This window comes from Pogona vitticeps, chromosome 5 (assembly GCF_051106095.1).
Source record: "Pogona vitticeps strain Pit_001003342236 chromosome 5, PviZW2.1, whole genome shotgun sequence".
NCBI lineage: Eukaryota > Metazoa > Chordata > Lepidosauria > Squamata > Agamidae > Pogona > Pogona vitticeps.
In genome coordinates, this window is record NC_135787.1 from 193,345,532 (window position 1) to 193,368,177 (window position 22,646).

Here is a 22,646-nt window from a genome sequence, read left to right on the forward strand (position 1 = left end):
GGAGGCTTTGCATGGCCTGCTCGCGCTTCAGCTAGAGAATCTGGGAGGTTGCACTCCAGATCTGTAGCACGCATAGCGTGCACTCGGATTGCGCTGGGAAGGAGAGAAGCAAAGGACCCCCTCCTCCGTGGAAGAAGGCTAGAGAGTCTCCCGGCTTCTGTCAGGCAGAAAAGGAAGCAGGCCACCCGAACTATGCTCCATTGTTATTACAGTCCAATGAGGTGTTTTCCAGCTGCATCAGAAGCCCGTAGCAGGGAGAGATCATAAAAGGATTTATGCAGGGCAGTGAGATTGATTAAGTCAAAAACAAATGCACTATCTTTAGCTAATAAACTGCTCCCTCAATGCAGAGCAGAAGGGAAGCCACATAGCCATTTCTCTTGCTCCTCGTTGTGTACTGAGCTGCATGACCGAGTTTGCCAACAGCGCGAGCTGCAGTGGGTGTTGACGATTCCAATTTTGGGGGGCCCCTGTGAATCCAGTCTGCATTTTCATCAGTTTTCTGGACTGCTGTTCCACACAGCTTTGAGCCCATGGGGTTCCTGTCTGTGGGTTCGGGATTGAGATAGTCTCGCCCCCAAGTAGAGGGTTTCTCCAGATCCTAACTCAGCTGGAGATAGACAGAGATCTCTCGCCTCCGGAGAGAATTAGCAAAGAGCTTCCGAAATGGTGATGGGTTCGAGCTGTATTTCTTTGAGCAAAACATCCCTGTGTCGCATGTGCAAACAGTAACAAGTCATTGGTGCTTTTTGTAAAATGGATTTAAAAAATCTTTTGGTTGAATTGCCAACATGTTTAAGGGCTACTTCAAACAGAGTGCATAATCTATTTCCCATTTACACTTCACACTGATTGGGGGAGATAAGAGAGAGATGATGGGTACCCACCTCTTTTTTATTATATGTTTAAAAAATAGCCTATCACCGCCTGTTCTGACGTCACTTTAACAAAATCATCTCTGAGCCGAAACCATTGCGTCCGGCACCTGAAAATACCCTCTTTGTACTTATTTCCTAAAGGGAAATTCTCACAGGATCAATTCAAGAGCAGCACATTGTGTCAGATTTGTTACGTCACTCCTATGAAAGTGAGTAAAACATGCGCATGTCATGAGAGAGACAGTGTGACGTAGGGGAGAGATGTTGGACACGGGAATAAAGAAACCTGGGTTCAAATCTCCGCATCACCATGGAAAGTCACTGGGTCTTTTCCAGGGAGTCTTCTCTTCTCATGAGATGGCCAAAGTACTGGAGCCTCAGCTTCAGGATCTGTCCTTCCAGTGAGCACTCGGGGTTGATTCCCTTCAAAATGGATAGGTTTGTTCTCTTTGCAATCCAGGGGACTCTCAAGAGTCTCCTCCAGCACCACAATTCAAAAGCATCAATTCTTCGGCGGTCAGCTTTCTTTATGGTCCAGCTCTCACTTCCATACATCGCTACTGGAAAAAACATAGCTTTGAGTATGCGGACTTTTGTCGGCCAGGTGAGGTCCCTGCTTTTTATGACGTTGGAAATTCCTTGATGGCACATAAGAAGAGATCCATTTTATGACATCCTATTAGTTAAAGGGCACAAATACTATTTGCAAAGAAATGTATTCTTCGCTTCAAGAGCTAAAGGCAGTGGATCGAGGTGGTTGAAATGCTGTCAAGTTGCACCCGACCCTATGACGGAGCAAAGTTCCCTGCTCAGCTCTTGCAAACTCAAGCCTACGGTTTCTTTTAGGGAGTCCGTCCATCTCACATTGAGTCTTCCTCTTTTCCTCCTGCTTTCCATCTTTCGCAGCATGATGGTATTTTCCAGAGAATCCTGCCTTCTCAGGAGGTGCCTAAAGGAGGACAACCTCAGTTTTGACATTTTTGCCTCCAGAGAAAGCTCAGGCTTGATTTGGTCTGAGACCCACTTCTCTTTCCCGGTTATCCACAGAGCTCTCCTCCCGTACCACATTTCCAACAAATCGATTTTTTCCCTCTCAGCTTTCTTGACTGTCTAGCTTTCACACCCTAAGTAAATAAATATAATGGATGTGAATAAACACGATATCATCGAAAGGTAGGAAATAGTCGTTCTCCTATTGACGGGAGGAGCAAAGCTCAGCAAGGTGTCATGTATGATGCCTAGACAGATTGCTTCAAATTTAGAGTCCAGAATCTCCTCGCCGGCGTGGGCACCAGGCATCTTTCTTGAAGTGGATCTAGTATTGGGTTTGCCCAGTCAGCCACAGCCCACTGTCTGAGACGGAGATCTGGGCCAATGTTAGAGGCCTGAATCAGGCCCTTTTGTTGTGATGGGAGAGCTAGATATTTGCACGGCCATGAAAGTATGGCAGGCAAAAGGGAGAACGGAGCGCAGAACTGCTTCAGGGGCTCAGAAATCATAGAAATCATAGAAAAGTGAAGTTGGAAGGGGCCTACAAGGCCATCAAGTCCAACCCCCTGCTCAAGGAAGGAATACAATCAAAGCAGATCTTCCAGGTGATTATCTATGTTTTTCTTGAATGCCTCCAATGTTGGAGCACTCACCAACTCCCGAGGTAAATGGTTCCACCGTTGTACTACTCTAACAGTTAGGAAGTTTTTCCTGACATTCAGTCGAAATCTGGCTTCCTTTAACCTGAGCCCATACTTACATGTCCTGCACTCTGGGATGATTGGGGACAGATCCCGCCCTTCCTCCATAGGACTACATTTCAAGTCTTGGCTACAGGGTTTGGGGATCTGCAGTGAAAAAAGGAGCTTTTTGAATTTGCACTGTCTTGCATGATGTCTGGAAAGGACGGAATTTCACTATCCAATCTCTCGCACCCGTTTATAATTTGGAAAGCCACGCATTGCCTCATGTTCCTCCCACAGAACAGCTCCAAACCATTTTGCCTTTCTCCACAGGAAAGGTGCTGGTCCTCTTGAATCGTTTCAGAACCAGCCAAGAATCCAGTGGCACCTTAAAGACGACTGTGTTTATTATAGCAAGCACTTTTTGGCATTCTAGTCCTTCGAAGCTTTTGGTTGAGAGCCAGAGAGAGAATGAAGGGCTGGCTGGATCTTCCACCACACCAGAGGCCATTTTTAGGGGGCCGAGGAAAGACTGGGTTGTTACTGCCCCAAGCATCAGCCACCTGAGGCAGCTGCCTCACTTTCCCTACTGTAAGGCCAGCTTATAGACAGTGTGCAGTAATATACCAGTGAGTGAGTGAGAGAGAGAGAGAGAATGAATATGGATTAGATAGGGAAGGAAGGAAGAATATGGATTATATAAGAAAGAAAGAAAGAAAGAAAGAAAGAAAGAAAGAAAGAAAGAAAGAAAGAAAGAAAGAAAGAAAGAAAGAAAGAAAGAAAGAAAGAAAGAAAGAAAGAAAGAAAGAAATGGATTAGATAGATAAGAAAGAAAGAATATGGGATAGATAGATAGATAGATAGATAGATAGATAGATAGATAGATAGATAGATAGATAGATAGATAGATAGATAGATAGATAGATAGATAGATAGATAGATAGATAGATAGATAGATAGATAGATAGATAGATAGATAGATAGATAGATAGATAGAATCACAAAAAATCAATGAAAGAGGGCCCTGTTTCTTCAGGGTGGGGTTAAAAGTTACTTCTGATGGAAAGCCATTGATGCAAGAGGCTATAACAACCACGGCCACCACCCAAAATGAAAACCAAATACCTGGCGGATGGGGGAAGAAAGAGATACAGTATATATGTTTCTCTTCTGTGACGTTTTCAGCCTGTCTGACTTCATTCAAACAAAATCACATCCTAATAAGATCCCTACCTCCGTGGATTTACGCTTGAAGCCCTAGGATCCACCTCCATATATATATATATATGAAGTCCAGTGGGGAAAGAGCAGAAGAAAGAGTGTTTGCATTAAGAAAAACATAAGGAAATAGGGGAGAAAAACCCACCCTGTTATCACCAGGGATTCTTTAGCAAGAATCAAAGGCAAGGAATTTTTTTAAAAAATGCACCTGATCGCTTTCTCCTTATCTTGAGAGTTGGTGGGGGGAGAGATTGAGAGAGGGAGGGAGGGAGGGGAAGAGAGAGGCTAGTTTTTCAAAGCTGAAGTGAGAGCTCACACTTCTGGCTTCACTGCAGAATCACAGGTAAGTGGATTTTTTTTAACCTGTTTTTTTATGGAAAGGGAATAGCCAGATTTTTTTCCTGCTTGCCAGAAAAGGAAGGGGGGAAAGGAAAGGGGGGGGGGGTGAGAAGAGAATCCTAAATATTCCAGCATTTCTTAGAGATAAAGAGGTGCCAAACTGGTTAAATATATATATATTTGTGGGCTTAAATACTGGAAATAATTTTATTTTCAAAGGATTCCAAGTAGTTCAATGACCTGAAGTTTCTGGAGTGGCCAAAATGGTCTGTCTGGGGTGTCGGCTATAAGTTGCTTCTGGACTTGGAATTGTCATCATCATCATCATCAACACCCTCAACAACTTCTTTGGAAGCGAGAAAGGGAATGAATGGCAAAGAACAGGGGGAAAAAGAGTTTTGAAGGATGAGAAAGACCCCAAAGACAGCAATTGTGAGATCAAAGAACGTGGGGTGAAAGTCGCTTGCGAAAAAGTTCAGTTTCTTTTTCTGTTTTAAAAAGAAGCTCGAGGAAATTATTTTGATCCTCCTTGAGGAGGCAGAGAGAACCATCCTCACCATCCCCTTAGGAGGAGGGAGGATGAAGAAGCAATATGAAAGCCCTGACAGGAGGGTGTTGAGAGTGAGAGACTCAATGGGGGATGTTTCGAACAGCGTTTGGTGGGAAGATCCCCGGTTCTAAATCCATACGAAAATAAATCGGAGCTGCACGAAAGCAGCCAGCCAGGGAGCGCCCGGCTCGGAAAAGCTGGTGCTCCATACAGGTGGAAGAGAATTCAGGAGAGAGGAGAAGGTGCGTCTGGGCAGGCTGCAAGTGCTCCTTCTTTTCCAGGTACCCAAAGCACCTGAGATGCCTTCAAGCACAGGTGAAAAAGACATTGTGCTCCTCCACTCAACAGAGAGATGTTCGTAACAAAGAATTTTGTGGCACCCTCAGGACAAAGCTGTTTTATTTGGCACAAGCAAGGGCTGTCGCCGGCTTCCCAGATGCAGGAGCCCAATACAAAGTTAAATGAAATAGGCACCAGGAACCCACGGATGATTATTTTCCCACAGGCAACATCTAGTCATTCTTCTTCAAAAATATTTTGCAGTTTCCCTCACTGTTCTTGCTTAGTTTGAAGACAACCGAGAGTACATGACAGGTCTCCAAAATTTCTCGTGGTACACTCATGCACGTGGTACACTCGCTATTATTATTATTATTATTATTATTATTATTATTATTATTATTATTATTATTATTATTATTATTATTATTATTATTATTATTATTAATTATTATTATTATTATCATCATCATCATCATCGTCATCGTCGTCGTCGTTGTCGGCGTCGTCGTCGTCGTCATTGTCGTCATTGTCGTCATCGCCATCGTCGTGTCGTCGTCCCCTTGTTGTTATGGTTATTGTTAGTATTGTTAGTATTGTTGTTGTTGTTGTTGTTGTCCTTGTCCTTGTTGTTGTTGTCGTTGTTGAAACACCAGGAACAGTCCATCAAAATTATAAAAGCATTGACTGGCATTATATAAGAAAGACAAGCTTTACCCAAAAACCTAAGGATCTTTTAAACATTGATGCAGCATTTACGCTGTTCCTAATATTGCAGTTTTTGTCTCTCGGATTAGTAGTCGTAGCAGTGGCTGTTTAGGTTCCGGCGTTATATTCTGGTCAAACAGATCTTGCAGGTTTTCAAAGCAACAGGGCCAAGCTTGCAAAACACAGATAATGGTAGGATAGTTCAGAGAGCCAAAAGAACAGAAACTGCTGGGGGGGGGGTAACGGAAGGGTAAACTTTAGGGTAAACTTCCATTTGAAGTTTATTTCAACTTAAGCACAATGAGTTAACAGTTAGAAATGAGCTGGAAGTGCAACAGCAGGAACTTTAATTGGTTTGTGCGACTTCCCCCCTGAAGACAGACTTGAGAAGGAGCCCCCAGATGGGTTGACAAAATTCTCTCACTCACAGAGCATGGTAAGTAAAGCTTGCCGGCAGACTCTCTCCCCTCTCCCACCTTGAAACACAAAATCCTAGAATGATGGAGTTGGAAGGGGCCCCGAAGGCCATCAAGTCCAACCCCCTGCTCAAGGGAGAAATTTAAATCAGATCTGACACAGAGTTGTCCAATTTTCTCTTGAGGGCCTCTTGCACTGGAGCACTCAGCACCTTAATGGGTTCCATTGTTGTACTGCTCTAACAGTTAGGAAGTTTTTCCAGAGCTTCACACTACATCTGTCTCTCTGTTGCTTGAGCCCATTGTTACGTGTCCTGCACTCAGGGATGATGGAGAACAGATCCTGCCCCTCCTCTGTAGGGCTGCCTTTCAAGGATTTGAAAAGGGCTCTCCTATCTGCTCTTGTTTCCTCAAGGCTAAACAGGCCCGGCTCTTTCAGTCTTTCCTCCTAGTCCCCTGACCCTCCTTGTTCTTCTCCTCTGGACCTGTTCCAGTTTGCCAGCATCCTTCTTGAAGTGGGGTGTCCACAACTGGACACAATACTCAAGGGGAGGCTTAACCCATGTCCAACAGAGAGGGAGACGAGATCCAGAGACGGTACTTCTGTTCATCCATCTTAAGCAGCTTGCTTTCTAGAGGAGTGGGGGAGTCCCCTGGCCACACACACACACACACACATACAGGCTTTGCTTTGATGCACAAGGGAAATCTCTGTGTGAGCGAGAGAAGAAATTCAGAAGTGGCCCCCCTTGGGGTCAGCCACATAAACAGATTCAGGACAATGTATTCGCGAAGGCTTTCACGGCTGGGAGCTAATGGTTGTTGTGGGTTTTTCGGGCTCTTTGGCCGTGTTCCGAAGGTTGTTGTTCCTAAGGTTTCGCCAGTCTCTGTGGCCATGGGCATCTTCCGGCCACAGAGATTCAGGACAGATTTTTTTAAGGACTTTCCTCCTCCCACATCACATGGTAAAGCTGTGGAACCCACTGCCAGAAGATATTCCGACAACTGCCGTCTTAGCTTGCCCACTGTGCCAACAGAATACTGGGCTAGAAAGACTTTTAGTTTCATAGAAGCATCGTAGGGTTGGGAGGGATCTTGAAGGTCTTCTAGTCTAACCCCCTGCGCCCAAGGCAGGGGACCTCCTACCATCCCGGACCGATGGCCGGCCAATCTTTTCTTGAAAATCTCCAACAATGGGGCACCCATCACATCGGGAGGCAAGCTATTTCATTGGTTCCTGGTTCTCACCATCAGGAAATTCCTTGTTATTTCCAGGTTGGATCTCCCTCTGACGAGTTTCCACCCCTTGGTTCTTTCCTACCTTCAGGCGCCATGGAGAATCGATGCCCTCTTCCCTGGGGCAACCCTTCAGATATTGGAAGACGGCTCTCCTGTCTCCCCTCAGTTTAATTTGAATTAAGGTGTCCACACTCATGAGGTGGCACGTGGTGTTCAGGTTCAAAGCTGACATGAAGCCATTTTACAAGCCGCTTTTAAGCAGCCCATAAGCTTGAGTTTGGAAGAGCTGAGTAAGGCTGTTGACGATACGACACTGGAGATCACTCATTCGTGGGCTCTCCGTAAGTCGAGGGGGGCTTGACAGCACAGAACAGCAGCATGTATGAAATCAGTAAACTGAGAAACCAAAACAGCTACCCCTTTTTTGAGGGAAGTAGCACGCTGATGTGCATGCATTTAGAGACAAGACCTTACAGAAGTCAAGAACCTTGCCATGTTTCAGACAGAGAGCATTAAAGACTTGTCTACTAGACACCTTTACATTTTGCTTTTCAGGGGCTGAACTTAGTAGACAGAAACCAATTGCACCCTCTCTGATTCTGTTTGAAATCTCCAGATGTGAATTAGTCTGTAAATTCACTTGGTTTGGCCCCAGAACCAAAATAACGCCAACATGGACCTCCTGCAGATCAGCCTAAATGAGACTGGTCTGCTACAGAATTCGACATTTCTCGGAAAAGGGGTATACCGTCTTCTTTTTAAAAATAACTCCCTGGCCTGTCATGTTGTGCATAACTTCAGACACAAGGTGGAACCAAATAGCCACCAGCCTCATCAGACCACTCAGCAAAGGAGAAATTTACCAGAGGATGAACGCTCAGAAAGCTTTCATGCCTCCTTCAGATTTATTGCAATTCGAAGCTTAATGGAAATACAGAACTACTTCCCACTTCTACAGATAATGCGATAATGTATGCACTTAAAATCCAACTCTTATGTGGGAGCTTTGTTGCTCTGTTGAACTGAGATATGTAAATCCAAAAATGTGTTGTTCTAACTTGCTATTTCATATTGTGATGGCTTTTGTTTCTCTCTCTCTCTCTCTTTTTGCCATACTTTAAAACAGAACTGATAATAGATGGCCCAGCAATGGCTCATTCCTATTCTCTCACCCACCACCACCACCTCCACAGGTGCGTGTTTGGTGGGGCCACGGGAGAGGAGGGCCTTCTCGGTGGCTGCTCCTTTAGACTGTGGAACTCCCTCCCACTGGAAGCCAGGCTGTCCTTCCACAAGCAGGCAAATAGACTTTTCTCTCCAGGCCGGCTTTCCCTTAGTGACCAGCTGCCTGAGTGGGTTTTTTTTTTTTTAATGGACTGTTGTGTGGTATTTGTCTGGTCCTTTTGAATATTTTTATAATTACTCTTTTTTTTAGTTTTAAATATTTTTTAGTTTTAAATATTGTCTTTTAATGAAGACAGCAACCTTGGGTCCCCTTTAAGGATAAAAATTTTGGGAAGGAAGGAAGGAAGGAAGGAAGGAAGGAAGGAAGGAAGGAAGGAAGGAAGGAAGGAAGGAAGGAAGGAAGGAAGGAAGGAAGGAAGGAAGGAAGGAAGGAAGGAAGGAAGAAAGAAAGAAAGAAAGAAAGAAAGAAAGAAAGAAAGAAAGAAAGAAAGAAAGAAATTAAATATCTTGTCTCTGTGCACTGGGGTCCCTGTATGTTGTACATCATCTCTCTCTCTCTCTCTCTCTCTCTCTCTCTCTGTTTGTTTGTTTGTTTGTTACTTACTTACTTACTTACTTACTTACTTACTTACTTACTTACTTACTTACTTACTTACTTACTTACTTACTTACTTACTTACTTACTTACTTACTTACTTACTTACTTACTTACTTACTTAATTTATATGCCACCAATCTAACTAAAGACTGCTCTGGGTGGTTTATAACCAAGAGAAACCAATAAGCAAAACATCTAAGAATCAGCACTAATAAAATCAAATACAACACAGCAAGCATAATAAAATGCAACTATGTTTAACCCTTTGTGCGCGGAGTCCCTCCTTCCCGCCAGACTTAACCTCTTTCTCTCTTCTTCTCTGCCAACGCAAGGTGGAAGGGAAGATGGCTCATCCGCCCAAGCTCTTGGTCTTCCTCCTGGTCGGGCTGGCAGCCGGGACGGGCTTCTCCGTCAAGCTGTACAAAGCCGAATCCCTGTACGGCTGCATCGACGCTGCTCTCTCGGACATCAACAAGGGCCTCAGCGGGGAGAACTCTCCGTTGGAAAAGAGGAGCTTCGTGTTCCAGGCAGGAGGTGAGGACATCTCCTCTGAGGATGAGAAAGATGACGACGACGTTGGCTCCCTGGAAGAAAAGGAGAAAAGGACGTTCCCGGCCACGGTCACCCGCTATAAATCCATGGCCCAGGTGCCAGGCAAGAGCAAGGGGTCAGTGGCCACGGGCCAGACCCAAAGTGACCGGCGCACCAAGTTCACCCTCTCCCTGGATGTCCCCACCAACCTCATGAACATCCTCTTTAACATCGCCAAGGCCAAGAATCTGCGGGCAAAGGCGGCCGCCAACGCTCAGCTGATGGCCCAGATTGGCCGGAGGAAGTGACCGGAAGCTGGTCAAGGGTGGGAAGGAGGGAAGGGGGAAAGGGGTGATGGCCGAGGCAGGGTTGGGTGTCCCCCCCCCACCGAGGGAGAGAGTGTGCTTTGGGCCTGCCTTCCCTCCAGACGGCCCCGGAGAGATGGAACTGTCTGCTGTACTATATTACACAAGTGTCGTACCTGCCCATATTGTATAGTTGCCGACCCTCAAAGCTGCGTAACCTTTCTAATTCATTTCCTTCTTTTCTTTCCCCCCCCCCTTCTAAATGGAATTAACTTGTGAGATCTTTATGAAACTAAATGAGGGAGAGAGATTGCCCCTTTTTTGTTTCCCCGATGCCAGCCCCGATTAAAGCAAATTGTCTCAAGTTTCTAATTCTTTTTATTTCGGTACTTTCCTTCCTGCTCATCACCGTCAACTGTGCCATGTCGGTCGGGTTGGCCTCCACAAACTGGAGACAGAAAAGTGTGAGGAGACGGGGGTGGGGAGGGAAAGTGAGTTTCCAAGATGTTTGTGGGGATGAAATTCGTTTGATTCGAATTTTGAGAAGACGGTCACGAATCTGCCCGTCCCGAACCAACGGGTGGAATGGGACACAATTTTTTTTAGATTCGCACAATTCTGAATGTTGTGATGCAGCTCAAAATGAGCGCAAAAAAGGAGAGTGTGTACAAGGGGAAATCGACCACTAAAATATTTACATTTGTAAGGATATTTTTAATAGGTCATTATTTTAAGGCTTGCAAAAATGTACATACAAAGCAAAATGGTGCCCCAAACTCTGCAGATCAAGGGAAATCAAACAGAATCGTGGAACGCAAATACATAGTCATTAAAAGTGTGCTGCTTTATATAAAGTGTGCTGCTTAACTGCTACCCTATAGGGCTTAAGGGACTTTCTGGCAGTTTACAAGTTAATGATGCAGGTTACACATTGTCCGCCTGCCCCGGTTGACCTGGGTTCTCAATTTATTGACCGTGGAAGGATGCAAGGTGGAGTCAACCTTCAATCAGCTACCTGGGATTGAACTCAGGTTTTGAGCAGAGTCTTCACTGCCATACTGAAGTTGAACCGCAGCACCCTGTCCGTTGTCCTACACCCTGTGCTCTGAAGAGGCGGTGCACCACAACTCCCATCACCCTCCCTTGTCCTGGAATGATGGGAGTTGTAGTCTGAGGCACCTACAAGATGGGAGGTCTGCTGCTGTTCATCACTTCAAGCGAGTTTCTATCCTGAATTTTTTTAAAAAACCCATTACATTATGGAGAACGGCTTGGAAAAAATGTGTATGCTACACAAACGTGCACACACAAAAGATGTACAGTGGTGCCTCACTAGACAATGATAATCCGTTCCACTGAAATCGCTGTTTAGCGAAATCATTGTCTAGCAAAAAGCATTTCCCCATTGGAATGCATTGAAACCTGTTTAATATGTTCCAATGGGGAAGAATCGCCGTTGTCTAGCGAAGATCGGCCATAGGAAAGCCACTTTGCGAACCACTGATCAGCTGTTTAAATCGCTGTCTTGCGAAGCTTAGGTCCCAAAAACCCCCATTTTGCGAGCGCGGCGGGAGCTGTCAAAATCATCATCTAGTGAAAATCGGTTTGTGAAGCAGGGACCAAACATTGTCCAGCGAAATTCCCCCATAGGAATCACTGTTTTGCGATCGCAAAAAGTCAATGTCTAGCGAAAAAACTGTCATGCGGGGTAACTGTCTAGCGAGGCACCCCTGTACTTTTAACAAACATGCATATGACTTTTCATGCTGATTGTTAACCCTCCCGAAGGTCTTTGGGTAACATGGAAAAGGAGACAGAACACGCTTAAGATAGGGAGACAGCAAAACGATAAACTGAGTTCTTGGAATCAGATCATCTCAAAATGATCTGCTTCACCCCTTCCCAGCCGGGACAAAAAAATGCCAAAGGGAGCTCTTCCCGATGTGTTCGGTCGCCTACGATAGACCTTAATCCTTATTATCTTTACGGTTATGATTCATTAGCGAGCTGTTTCTTAGGTTGAGAAGCAATTGACCGTCTTTCCCCTTCTGAATATGTTTTACTTTCCTGCAGGCACTCGCCAGCCGAGTGTGGCATTAGCCAGAGCACGCCGTGCCTCGCCTAAAACCAGTTAGTGTTGTACAAATATTTTTCAAAATATTTTTTTAGGAAGGCCTTCCTTACTGGAAGAACTCATCTGACAGTTTAACAAACCTCCAGGGAAAGGGATTGGGTTTCCCTTCCCTGGACGGTTTTAAGCTAAGTTTGGGTGGCGTCCTTGCTGTTAGGTATTGGTTTCTTTATTTGGGAAGCGGGTTGGACTAGATGACCTTTCGGGTCCCTTCCCGCTTTACTGTTCTAGGATGCTGTGATTTGAAGAGCGGGGCTGCCCACAGGCTTGTCATCTTATCCATGTTTCTATTTTTTAAAAAATTAATTAGCATTTTTAAAAGCCATCGCAGAAAAAAATCCAAATTCTCTGGTGATCGTGACTCCCTCACGGAAGGAGATTCGTGGCACTCCTAATCACAAGGAAATGGATTGGCTTGATGGGTGGCTTGTTTCTTTTCACAATGCTGTGACGTAGGATAGACTGGGTAAACAGGATTATTCCAAGAACATTACCAGAACTTCACAGCCATGCAGATTTGGCCCATGGTTTTGAGCCTATGAGGCTGACCCTCTAACCATCAACATATCACTCCTTTGGCTTCTCCCCACCCAGAGGCAGGGACTGGAGTTGATGTCCTGCTTTGTAGCCGGGCACTCTAACCACTCTACTATTCTGCCTCGCAGTAAGGTCCTTGCCATATTACTCAGCACAGCAGCATTGGGGACACAAGAGAAGTGTAGCACCTCAGCAGAGCGAAAGCCAGAGGGAACTGGCAAAGGACAAGCTCCCGTTTCTCCAAGAGACCCATGCCACGAAAATCCCAGGTCTGAACGTCAAAACTTGCAAGACCACGAAGAACCCCGCATGTCCTCTTGAGCCCTCGTACGCCTTCGTGCCAGAGCAGAGCTCGGATGGCCGACGGTGGCTGCTCACGACTTCCCGGTAGGGAAAAGAATACTGGGAGTTGTAATCCATAAAGAATGAGCTGTGGTCCCATTTCTGAAGATTTGTTAGTAGAGAGGGAGAGAAAGAATAGGGGGTTCACGGGTACCTACTGAGAAAGCATGCGTCATGGACAGCATCTCCCATCATCCTCCACCAGCATAGCCCATAGTGAGAGATGATGAGAGTTACAATCCAGGAAAGCATGAGGTACTTTGTTGTTGTTTAGTCGTTTAGTCATGTCCGACTCTTCGTGACCCCATGGACCAGAGCACGCCAGGCCCTCCTGTCTTCCACTGCCTCCCGGAGTTGCATCAGATTCATGTTGGTGGCTTCGCAGACACTGTCCAGCCATCTCGTCCTCTGTCATCCCCTTCTCCTCTTGCCTGAAGTACTAGTTCTCTATTCAGCACTGGTTAGGCTTTCCCTTGAGCACTGTGCGTCCAGTTCTGGACTTTACACTTCAAGAAGGATGCTGACAAACTGGAACCAGTTCAGAGGAGGGCAACAAGGATGGTCAGGGGACTGGAAACCAAGGCCGAGGAAGAAAGACAGAAATCTAGCCTTGGTAAAAGAAGACTGAGGGGAGAAAGGAGAGCACTTTTCTAATACTTGAAAGGCTGTCCTACAGAGGAAGGGCAGGATCTGTTCCCGATTGTTCCAGAGTGCAGGACACGTAAGAAAGGGCTGAAGTTTCAGGAAGTTACAGAAAGATTTGAGCTGGATGTCAAGAAAAACTTCGTAACTGTTAGAGCAGTACGACAATGGAGCCCATGTGCTCAGGAGGTGGTGAGCGCTCCAAGGCTGGAAGCCTTCAAGAGAAATTTAGACCACCTGGTACATATCCTTTGATGTGTATTCTTGCCCTGAGCAGGGGGTTGGACTCAATGGCCTTAGAGGCCCTTTCCAGCTCCATGATGCTATGATTCTACGAAATCCCACCAGAAAGGGTGGCTTTGCCTTAAAGCAACCCATCCATCTGTTGGAGAGTCACTCCAGGCCAGCCCCACAAAAGGTTCAGCTTGGGCCTGGATGGCAGGTCAGGATGGAGCGAGATGGTCTGCATGCCGCGTAATCGCTGGAGTGCCAGACTTTGCCACAAGCGGCCCAGAAATGCAAGTTCGGCGCATAGGTGACCCCCAACCTCAACAGGACCTGGCTGGCAAGCTGAGCAGGAGACCCACAGCTCACCTGGTCACTATCTTCCTCACTCAGGTGAGACGTCCCATGTTCTCCACTCAAATGGCAACCATTTGGCCGTATCTGAACCTTTACACATCTCTGAATGATCCTCTTTTGATACAAGCCACATTTGTCTCACTTCCTGGTTACGTGCCTTGTCCTTTTTCAGTCAGGCGTATAAGTGGCCACCCCACCAATACAACAAAAGGCAATTAGAGTAAGACTGCAGTATCTGTGATTGCTTCCAAGCCACTGTGCCCCCCCCCCGAGATGCCGAAAAATGCAGAAGTATCAAACACTATACATTGTGTGGCTTCTGGCTCCTTCCAGTGGCCAGTTCTGCACAATACACTCTGTAAATATATATAAATACATACAGTATATGCTATTTAGTATTTTCAGGCAGCAGATAAGCAAAGCAGTGGATAAGTGAATCAGCGGATACCTGATGCCGCGGATAGGGAGGTCCTACTGTATTTTATTCTTTTATTCACTCTGTTGGGAAATTTAAAACAGAGACCAGTCTCCACCTTGTGTGGTTGGCTGGGACCCTTTGCTCTAGCCTTCAAGACTCCACAGCTGCTTTTTTTGGCTCATCCTCAGCATTGGCAGCCAAAGGCTTGCCTCTTCACCCCGGCTTGAGGATTCTGGGAGTTGTAGCCCCCTCCCAAAAAATAGCATCACCAAGCTGTGGGTGTGAAGAGTAAGCACAACCAGCTTCTCATGGGATGCTCAAAGTGTATCTCTGAAGAAGGAGGAGAAGGGCCGGGATTTTAAGCCACTGACTGTGTAGTAGAATAGGTAGGGTGGCCCTAATCCTGTAGAGGCTTTCTTGGGAGTAAGGCCCAACCAACACAGTGTGGCCGAAGCTCAGACTAGAATGCAACAGAAGCTTTCTGCCTGGAATCAATGGGCGTTTGGGAGGGGCTGCAGGGGAGGGGGTTAAAATCCCCCCCCCTGTCTCCCACGGTCCCAACAAAGAGCACCGATTAGGGCTATTGAAATTTGGAAGAAAACCAGACATTAATTGCAGTCACCCAATTAACACCCTGCTTGCTTTATCCTCCAATCTCTGAATCCACAGGTGCGGGACTGGCCTGCCCAGCTCCAGTTTCTCCTGTACATCTATTTACAAGGATGTAAGCCCCATGGAGGTCAGTGAGCTTACCTTTGAGTAAGTCACAGTGAGATTCAAGCTGTACCAGGCTGTAAAATATTCACAGAAACGCCCAGTTTTTTGCAATGACCTAGATTTGATTTGCAGCTCGGAACCCACCCACCCTTCCCTTTTTTTCTGGGGGGGAAAAGCTTGTTTTTTAATAGGGACTTGGGACTTAATACCAAAGACTCAAACTGGGGACTTGGAGGAGCCAAAGATGTGCCAACCTCTCTGGGAAGAATTGGAGGCTGGCAACCCACCTCTCTGCGTGTAGACTCTGAAGAACATCTGACTCAGTTCCACCAAAGAGTAACCCATGGACGGGTGACCTCCTGCTAGGTCACCATCAGGCCAAATGTAAAAATCAGGCTCCTTTAATAACATAATTACAGGCTGCCACATCCATTCCAACTTATGATGACTCTGTCCAGGGTTTTCTAGGTAAAGAGTGCTCATTCCCTTCCTCTGAACATCCCATGAGACTGGACAGCTTGCCCAAGGCTACACAGGCTGGTTTTTCTCCTGGGACTCTGGGCAGGGAGTCGGAACTCCCTCCCTGTGGTTCCACAGCCGGATACCTGACTCATTGGGCTATCCAGCCAACCGAATGCTCTCCCCTAGGGAGGAAATCCCAGAGCGATGGACACATCAGAATGGACTCAAGCTACAGGAAGCCAGATTTCGGTTGAATACCAGGAAAAACTTCCTAACTGTTAGAGCAGTACAACAATGGAACCTATGACCTTGGGAGGTGGTGAGCGCTCTAACGCTGGAGGCCTTCAAGAGAAGATTGGGCATCCATCTGTCAGATCTGCTTTGCTTTGGATTCCTGCCTTGAGCAGGGGGTTGGACTGGATGGCCTCAAGAGGCCCCTTCCGACTTTACGATTCTATGAGATCATTTCCATCAGGGTGGGATTTGCTTGATACTGGCTTCGGCCAAAAGTCTCACTGGACGTGATGGACTTTCCTTCGAAGGATACATGCTGAAAAGCAGTTTCATGTCCTGCAGCGGTTTACACAGGGAGGCAATTTTTTTTTCTGGCGTCTCTGCCACCATTGTAGGCAGACATGCTTGGAAGACATCTCATTGCTCTGAACGGGTGTTTCTCCCAGGACAGCCTCGATCAAGGAAACAAGCCTGCGTCCTTAAGCCAGGAGCAGGTTTTGCTCTCTTCAGCTGCACCCATTTTTAACCACACTATAAAGGTCCAGGAAACAATGAGGGTGGGCTGGTTTTAAGTTCTTGCAAGTTTCTACAACATTGACAGCCTGTATCACAATGGTATGTAGTGGGAATTTATTGCAGTTGATTTGGGATTTTTTTTTTCCCAGTGGTTGGTTTGGGGTTTTATTTTGTTTGCTTTTTTAACGGTCTGGGATGAGGCCAGAAGGCATTAAAAGCTTTGGAGGAGAAATGGTGGCCGTTTTTCATTTAAAACCCTAAGGCACCTGCAGTAAGTTAAAGTTGAGCTTGTTTTGAATAGTATATTTGGCTTGTGACCTTTCTACTCTTAGCCATTTTGGATGGGGTTGGGAACGATTTATTCCAAGGAAATCCCCAGAACTTGTTGGGAAGGGCATGCAAAGTTTGCAAAAGTTCCTTTTTTTTAGAGAGGATGTTGCTGCCAGGATCCCTGGCTAGGGGTGGGAGAGTCTGAAAAATTAAAAATTTCAGAGTCCAAAATTAAAATTTCCAAGGCTTGTGGGTGTGGGGAGAGGGGTGAAAGGGGTTAAAGCTGCAGCAACCAGCTATGCTCCAATAGTGGAACTTACAGACTCTATAAGGGTAAATGTAGGTAATATGTTTGCAATGTTTGGGAGGGTCATGGCCCCTCCCTGTGGCCTGTCCATCAGAGCATCTCCTTTCTCAGGTACAGTTTACATTCAGTGTACTTTGTTGGTTGCTAGAAGGTAAACACGGCTCGATTCACTCTTCGGACTCCAAACCTCTCTCTCTGCCTGCAGCCAAATACTTAACTCCCTGAGCTATCCAGTGGCTTCTGTATCACTCTTGCTTTGTCTTATGGCTTCCTTCCAGAGAGAGTGCCTTTCCATCCACGTGGGCCAGGCTGGCGTCCAAATGGGCAACGCATGCTGGGAACTCTACTGCCTGGAGCATGGTATCCAGCCGGACGGAAAGATCCCCAACTCCCACCTGGACAGCCAAATGGATTCTTCTTTCGAGACCTTCTTCTGCAAGACGGGAGCTGGGAAGCATGTTCCCCGAGCGGTCTTCATTGACCTGGAGCCTTCCGTCATAGGTAATTCACGCTATTGAGGCCGGGTTGAAAGGAACGGAAAATCCACGGGACCTGGTCAAGTGCCCTGGATTAGCCAAAGTCCTTTTGCACCGCTACGTCGGTGTAATGCTAGAACTGGGAGTGGTTGCAGGTGCAAAAATCGCAATCTCTGGTGTGTACCAGAAAGATGATGGTGTTCCTTGAGCAGTTTCTCCCACATATGTCACAACAACGTCTGCCACCAACCCAAGGGCTATACCATAGCTTGTGGGCCATATGCTGTCCGAAAGCTCAGTTTTATCTGCCCCTGTCTGTCGTCTCTTGTAGATGAAATCCGCACCGGGACGTATCGTTCCCTCTTTCATCCGGAGCAGTTGATCAACGGCAAAGAAGACGCGGCCAACAATTATGCCCGCGGCCACTACACCATCGGGAAGGAAATCATCGACACGGTGCTGGACAGGATCCGCAAAATGGCAAGTGGCTGGTGGCGGGAAAGCTCCTGTGTTGGACAATAATACCCATAATCCCCCAAACAGCACTTGCCTCTCCTGGCTGGGAGATTCTAGGAGTCCAAAAAGCAGTCGATTTCCAAATTCTGCCCTTGAAAACAAGCCTGCCCTGCCCTGCTATTCTCATAAATCCTCTATAGATGATCCCATAAATTTGAAATGAAAAGTTGGCGATCCTACCTCTGTACCTTGTCCAAACGTGCCCATTTCTTCTTATAAACGGTTCCAAGTGTAATCATCCTTTGACTTCGCCTCCCAGAAACAATAAGAGAATCGTAACAATCAAGGGGACCTCTAAGGCCATTGAGTCTAACCCCTGCTCAGTGCGGGAATCCAGCTCAAAGCAGATCTGACAGATGGCTGTCTAACAGGGTTAGGGCACTCACCACCTCCCCTCGAGGTCATGGGTTCCCTTGTCATACTGCTCTAACAGTTAAGACGTTTTTCCTGATAGTCCGCCTAAATCTGGCTTCCTGTTGCTTGAGCCCATTGTTGCATGTCTTGCACTCTGGGATGGTCAGAAACAGATCCTGCCCCTCCTCTGTATGATGATATTTCAGGTAAATGAAAAGTGCCCCCGGTCTTCTTTTCTCAAGCTAAACATGCCTAGTTCTTTCAGTCTTCCTTCCTACGGCTTGGTCTCCAGCCCTCCTCTGAACTTGTTCCAATTTGTCAACATCCTATTCAATGTGTGACATCCAGGGCTGGAAACGGGACTCGAGATGAGGACTAACCAGTGCCGAATAGAGGAGGACCAGTATCTTGCAGGATTTAGAGAGTCTACTTCTGTTCATGTAGCCTAAAAATCACATTGGCCTTTTTTGATGCCACATCACACTGTTGGCTCCTATTTAGCTTATGATCTACCACAGTTAGGGTTGCCAGATACATGGGCACCAAAAGGAGGACATAGACAAAAAAGAGGACAAAAGAGGATGTATTGAATGTTTCATTTGAATCATTCTGGATTAAACCCGCAATCAATACAATTTTATTACAATAGCTGCCAATAAATGTGTCTTAGTGAACCGACCAAAAAACAGTCAGGTTAAAAAATAAAAATAAATTCAATTGAGGCTTTTTGTTTCAAAATACCAAAAAACATTGTTTAAACAGCCAATTGTACCCAAACCCACAGAAAGACGGGGGGGGGGGTCCTTCCACCTCTCCCCCTCCCATCCAAAATTATAGCATAAAATAGCCTGACATTTTAAAGGTTTTTATCTTTGTCTGCCAAACGGAGGACGTCAGGCTAAAAAGGAGGACATGTCCTCCTTTTGCCAGACATCTGGCAACCCTAACCACAATTCCAAGATCCTCCTTGCTCGTAGTGTTGCAGTACTAACGCCAACCTCTATTTCTTTCCATCTTTCTCAGGCTGAGCAATGCAGTGGTCTCCAAGGTTTTCTGCTCTTCCACAGCTTTGGTGGAGGCACAGGGTCAGGCTTCACCTCCCTTTTGATGGAACGGCTCTCGGTTGACTTTGGTAAGAAAGCCAAGCTGGAGTTTTCTGTATATCCTGCACCACGGATCTCCACGGCGGTGGTGGAGCCCTACAACTCCATCCTGACCACCCACACCACCTTGGAGCACTCCGACTGCTCCTTCATGGTGGACAACGAAGCCATCTACGACATCTGTAACCGTAACCTCAACGTTGAACGCCCAACCTACATCAACCTCAACCGGCTGATTGGGCAAATTGTGTCGTCCATCACGGCTTCTTTGAGGTTTGACGGGGCTTTGAATGTCGACCTGGCGGAATTCCAGACCAACCTGGTGCCTTACCCGCGTATCCACTTCCCTCTGACCACGTACGCCCCCATCATCTCGGCGGAAAGGGCCTTCCACGAGCAGCTCTCTGTGCCAGAGATCACCAACGCCTGCTTTGAGTTCTCCAACCAGATGGTGAAATGCGACCCCCGCCGGGGCAAATACATGGCTTGCTGCCTCCTCTACCGGGGCGATGTGGTGCCCAAGGATGTCAACGCGGCCATTGCAGCCATTAAAACCCGGAGGTCCATCCAGTTTGTAGACTGGTGCCCCACGGGCTTCAAGGTGGGCATCAACTACCAGCCGCCCACGGTGGTGCCCGGAGGGGACCTGGCCAAGGTGCAACGGGCCGTCTGCATGCTGAGCAACACCACGGCCATTGCGGAGGCCTGGGCCCGGCTGAATCACAAGTTTGACCTCATGTACGCCAAGCGGGCCTTTGTCCACTGGTACGTAGGGGAAGGCATGGAGGAAGGCGAGTTCTCCGAAGCCCGGGAGGACCTGGCTGCCCTGGAGAAGGATTATGAGGAAGTAGGGCAAGATTCTGGGGATCCTGGGTCTGATGCAGAGGAGGACCAAGAATATTAAGCACCCCCAGTGCAAGAAAACAAACTTTTAACGCCACCAGTTCAGAGTCTGAACGGCTCTGCCTGCACACAACACAGTTGCTGGGTGTCCTGGTTTCTCACCATACACTTTATTGTCCTCAGCTTCCTGGTCCTGTTTTGCAAAACACTTAACAAACCGTCACAAAATAAAACATGAAAGAACTAAAGAAGCCCACCGTGTGGACGTTGTGCTGTAGACAGGTTCTACTTTAATTTCTAAATAGGGGCTGAGAAGCGGGGAAGTTGTTGACTAGTTTTCTACCAGTCAGCACAAGAGGCTTTGAACCGTGCACAGTGCCAGAAATTGGGCTAAAAAGTACCTTGGGGATTTAGGACTCTGGCTACGGAGCCAAAGGTTGGGAGTTCAATTCCCCTACTGGGGCTTCCTTGACCGGGGCTGGACTGGATGATCTATAGGATCCCTTCTAGCTCTGCCATTCTAAGATTATTATTAATAGAAGCAGAGAGGTAGGTGGAAACTGGAGAATGAATCGATGGATCTTCGGAGGTCTGCATCCTCTGTACTTTCAGGTCTCTTGATTCACATAACCTTGGGAAAAAATGACTGGATTAGAATTTTCTATTTTGTTCAGTTTTGTTTTCTGCTTTAAGATGGATCAACCTGCGTAGGGAATTTGCACGTGCCAATAAATGCAGAAAGGGGACAGAAGAGGTTAGACCTTAGACCACTTGTGCTGGTGGTCCAGAACCTCTTTTGATACAAAGTCTATCCTGTTGGTGAATGAAGGTACCTTTTTCCAGGGGGTCCCACTAATAGGTGGAGCATCTTCTCCAGATGGGCTTTCTGGACAACCCTTTGGCCTTGATACAATCTGCTGGATTCTCTTCTATCTCCCGCTCTTTCGAACATTTAGCAAAGCAGCCCCATAACCTCACTGAGATATTTGGTTGGCGATAATCCTCAGGCAGATGAGACACACAGGCGCTTCTCATTGAAGTCGATAAGGCATCTCAGAATCTCTCAGCCAACATAGGGCACCTTTTGGAAGAGGTAGTCCCCCCTCAAAAACACACACACACACACACAAAACCAAAACCTTTTCTAAGAGGTTGTGGCAGTCATAAAGGAGTGGATGAGACTCCAGAGAGAAGAAATAAACTGAATCTCAGTTTAGAAGAAGCAGAAGGACTACCCATTGGTGATTTAGATCCTTAATCAAGCAGCATCCAACCATTCTGGAAGGGTTGGGGGTCTCTATGCACAATGGATGGAGGAACGTTGACCCTTAAGATGTACTTGATTAAGCAAAAATTAAAGTGTGCTGCTTATAGGCCACCTTACTGCACATCTGCATGTATGCATGCGCACACACCGGTAAGCTGGATACTCAGTTTACCAACCTCAGAAGGATGGAAAGAAGGCAGAGTCAACCTCGAGTTGGCTACCTGAGCCCGATTGGATCAAACCCAGGTTGTGTGCAGAGTCTTGACTGCAGTCCTGCAGTTGAACTACTGTGGCCCGAAGCTCTCCTGCAAACCTTTACTCCAAGCCATCATGGCTAGGGATGATGAGGGTGAGGGCTCGTCCCCGAGAGGGGTGTGGCTTGGATTGAGGTGACTTGGGGATGTGGCTCCATTCCCCCCCAATACATACAGAATCACTCACCCCAAGCTTCGATGCCTGGTTTAATCTTTCCTTGACTGTAACTTGGATTCTTCCTATTTGAACTTCCACACCACATTCCCTCCCTCCCCTCTCGCACCTTCCTGTACGTCCCGCCCAATCTGAATCGATGGGGAGTGGAGCCACTTCTTAAAGATGAGCAGATAGGTTGTGTGGACCACTCAGTTTTAGGTCTCTGGCTGAGAAGCCAAAGGTTGGGAGTTCGATTCCTCCCTGGCCCTTCCAGACAGGGGCTGGAGACCCATAGAGTCCCTTCCAGCCTTGCAGTTCTAAGATTCTGAACCCACCATGTCTTCCTTTTTAATCCCACTTGTCCTGCCGGCCAATCTAAATAGTATGCACGGCATCCACATTGCCGGATTGTAATCTCACGACAACCCTCTAAAAGAGGTTAGGCTACGAGAGAACATGGACTAGCCTTTGGCAACCCGGAGTGTTTCATGGCCACCCCAAATCTCTGCCTAAACGTATTCCTAAAACTCCCAGAGGCCTTCGCCATGAGCTGTGCTGGCAGGGCTTCTGGGAGTTGTAGTCCAAGAACATCTGGG

General features: G+C 46.8%; 2 protein-coding genes across 2 annotated transcripts; both read left to right on the top strand.

Moving 5' to 3' along the window:
* The first annotated feature begins 4,045 nt into the window (after positions 1–4,045).
* On the top strand, positions 4,046–10,284 carry UCN3 (urocortin 3). The gene is made up of 2 exons (XM_020778288.3): positions 4,046–4,115; positions 9,419–10,284. Exon 2 carries the CDS (start codon positions 9,431–9,433, stop codon positions 9,923–9,925), a length of 495 nt encoding a protein of 164 aa, XP_020633947.3. The 5' UTR covers positions 4,046–4,115; positions 9,419–9,430; the 3' UTR covers positions 9,926–10,284.
* Positions 10,285–16,494: 6,210 nt separating this feature from the next.
* On the top strand, positions 16,495–21,483 carry LOC110070601 (tubulin alpha-1 chain). Its single transcript, XM_020778286.3, has 4 exons — positions 16,495–16,602; positions 17,359–17,581; positions 17,888–18,036; positions 19,450–21,483. The coding sequence occupies exons 1-4, from the start codon at positions 16,600–16,602 to the stop codon at positions 20,431–20,433; spliced, it is 1,359 nt and encodes a 452-aa protein (XP_020633945.1). The 5' UTR covers positions 16,495–16,599; the 3' UTR covers positions 20,434–21,483.
* The last annotated feature ends 1,163 nt before the right edge of the window (positions 21,484–22,646 follow it).